The sequence below is a fragment of the Bremia lactucae genome, linkage group LG1, assembly GCF_004359215.1.
Source record: "Bremia lactucae strain SF5 linkage group LG1, whole genome shotgun sequence".
NCBI lineage: Eukaryota > Oomycota > Peronosporomycetes > Peronosporales > Peronosporaceae > Bremia > Bremia lactucae.
Genome location: NC_090610.1, coordinates 1,281,812 through 1,284,995, shown reverse-complemented (window position 1 = coordinate 1,284,995; position 3,184 = coordinate 1,281,812). Strand labels below are relative to the sequence as shown.

The window sequence follows — 3,184 nt, the reverse complement described above, 5'->3', positions numbered from 1 at the left end:
AACGGGGCACCTTTTACTAGTACTGATAAGTACTAATTGACCTTACACTGATTACAGTGTAGGTTAGGTGCCTCGAAACTCCGCGTACACAGGGGTACAGAGGAAGGTTTCTTAGTAGCTAAGGGTCTTTAGCTACTAAAGGTAATTCAAAGGATTAAAACTAGGGAAAAGTAAATCTGTATTAATATAATTAGTTTCCTACGTAACGATCTTCTATCTACTACTGAACTTATTGTATTTATATTTAAGTAAGTAAGGCGCCTCCTTGCGAACCGCACAATCGTCTCTTGAAACGATTGGCGGGGTTGACTTAAATTTAAATCAACCAATCAATCGAGCTTATGTCCTATTGCATTAATAATATCAAATTTGTTATTATTGGAATTATTTAAGTCAAAATTGGTAAAGATACAATGTTGTACTTCTTTGCTTATTTTTCTCTTATAGGAAATGATACTTATGTAATGGGACACCCCGTTACATAGTTCCCTTATCATCTGCACGCTCGGGTCATAACTTGTAGAAAGGAGAACGAGACTTACCAACTAGTGGACACACAAAAAGAGGCAAAAGGGAGAATGCTACTAATTTCTTCATTCCCTAGCTTGCTACAAATCTTCACCGCAGGAGAAATCAGGATATAAAACCCCTGCAGTCGTTCGGCGCAAATGCGATAGCCGAAAATAGTACTCGTACCATTTACCTTGAAGCTTGCCTTTTAACATCCCTCGACCTGAATCCTTCAATGTCAGTGTCACGAGTTTTTACATCGTCGCTGTGAAAGTCAACACAATTACTAAGTGCGATGCTTGCCGAGGTACGAATTTATTAATCTCAAATTACAGAAAGGCTTGGGTGTAACGACTATGAGCGTGTGGCTAGTCTCGGTGCCTAATGAGGGCAACACCACATCAGAGACAACCTTTTTGTCGCTTAAAGCAGAGACCGCATCTAATCGTCACGACTATGCCGGTAAATCTTAGTAGCTTAGATTATTTTCCGTTCCACGCGTGTTTAGATTCCATTTGATTTACAGACTGCCTCCGGGTTGAACTACCGTCAGATCTTCTCGTGGGAACGCTGGACTCCCTCATGGTGCGTCTACTGAACATCTACCTTCTTGTAAGCATTTCGCTCATTTGCGAAATGGCAGGCACTAAGCGATGAGTTAAATCGAGTGGATATGTTAATTGAAAGCGTCGTGCGCAAGATCGAGCGTCAGTTTCACGATTTGAGCAAGGGTGACCAGGTGCTCACGATAGACGGAGGTGTGATGGTTTATCTGGCATGAAATAGGGGCGGTGCTAAGCGGCCAGAAATTTATGTGATGTAGTGCCTGTGGAGCGTTATCTGAGCTTTTTCTCATGGGATGAAGCCAAGCACCCGCACCGTCGACCGCTGCCCGAAATTGTCAGTATTATTCAGTCGGTAAGGCATTTTGCAACATGCCCAAACTATGCTATCGAATTACTGACTCCCATCTCATGATGCAGTCGGTGGGCAAGATTGAAGAGGAATTAAAACAGTTGGGCTCCCGTTATTCGGAGAAAAAGCAGCAGCTAGTTGGGTTGCAACGCAAAAAAGGGTAGGCTGTCGATAAATGTGTAATGCAATCTAAATGATAGAATCTTGATACGTTCGTGGCTCTAGAGGCAACTTAATGGTGGCAAATCTGAATGATGTGCTGACGCCGGATGTTGTATCCAAGTCGGACTTTGTGAACACAGAGTATTTGCAAACGATGATAGTAGTCGTACCGAAGAACTTGGAGGAGCAATGGCTACAAGAGTATTCACAGATTGGCGATCAGATTGCCGAGTATGGTCCAAAGGGCTCTCGCGGGAACGTGCGTGGATCCCCAATTGTACCGGGTTCTTCTCGCAAATTGCTTGAAGAAGGTGACTGTGCTATCTTTACAGTGACGATGCTTAAAGGCCAATACCAATCTGGATTCGTTGACAAGGAAGGCAATTTTGAATCGGGCACCACGGTAGACTACATTGGAGACTTCAAGACGCGCGCAAAAGAAAAGCGCTTTGTTGTCCGTGAATTCAATTATGATCCTACCAGTCACGCGTCAAACGAAGAAGCTATTGCTGAGCTTGAAGTCGAGGTTGACCGATTGTGGTCGGCGCTTCTTCGTTGGTGCAAGGCGCACTTTGGAGAGACTTTTATCGCGTGGATGCATATCAAGGTAATCGCTATTTGATCATATATTTGAAATGGTGTATATTTTAAAAATCTTGGTTTTCTTGTTTAGATGATTCGAATATTCGTGGAATCGGTGCTTCGCTATGGTCTTCCAATAAATTTCGTCGTTGCTATGTATCGGGTCAGTCCTTCCTTCTTATAGTTTTGAAATGTCCTGAACGTTAACTTTTGTATGATGTTACTGTAGCCTCACCCGAATAAAGAGAAGAAGCTGCGAGCAGTGCTTTTAAAGAAGTATGCGCATCTACAGCCAGCACAGTTTTCAGGTCTTGAAGAGGGCTCTTCAGGATCAACACAGGTTGAGTACTACCCGTATGTCACAAACTCTTTCCAGCCGCTGAACACCACTTAAGCTGGTGTACGAAAAGTTTATGCGTAGGCAGAAGGATTAATGGGCTGTTTGAAATCTAAAAAATTGTGGGCGCAATTCGCGTTACAATATCATCTAAAAGCTGCCTAGTAGTTCTGGGCTACGGCTGTAGCCCATAGGCTTAGGAACATTGATGCGTCGCAAGCTAGGGCCCTCACGCACTACATGTCAAAGACGATAGACACAAGCTTCGAGAGCTACTTATGTTAATGATCTCAACAATTTTGTGCAATTAATGTCAAAATCTAGCAAAGTCTTAAAGAGATCGAGAAAAGACGCTGACAATTACTTTTGACACGACTCACTTCACCTTCGTCTTTATTCCGCGGTAAAATCATCTGGATTAGCGCGAGATGCTATTGCACTATATCTCAGATTTCTTTAATAATTTACGCGCAAGGTAATTTTCCCTTTATTGCGGCTCAGAAGGAACGAATTGACGATAATAGAGCACAAATTAGAGCAGCCAGTAGGCCTTAAAATGGCCATGCAGAAGTATCGATAGGCGTAATCTCTTTAGGTGAAAGCTCAATTAATTTTGCATTTCCAAGTAAGACAAAGCAAGCTGAGCTGACTCCTTCGTGACATCTCCTAACTTTCCTT

The 3,184-nt window shown here is 42.8% G+C and overlaps 1 protein-coding gene across 1 annotated transcript; it reads left to right on the top strand.

The window, feature by feature from the left end:
• Window positions 1–805: 805 nt before the first annotated feature.
• CCR75_006676 (uncharacterized protein) lies at window positions 806–2,852 on the top strand (the record flags this gene model as incomplete). The annotated part of the gene is made up of 9 exons (XM_067964744.1): window positions 806–817; window positions 846–972; window positions 1,037–1,095; window positions 1,154–1,268; window positions 1,334–1,428; window positions 1,494–1,585; window positions 1,651–2,194; window positions 2,261–2,332; window positions 2,399–2,852. The coding sequence occupies 9 exons, from the start codon at window positions 806–808 to the stop codon at window positions 2,561–2,563; spliced, it is 1,281 nt and encodes a 426-aa protein (XP_067822394.1). The 3' UTR covers window positions 2,564–2,852.
• Between the last annotated feature and the right edge of the window lie 332 nt (window positions 2,853–3,184).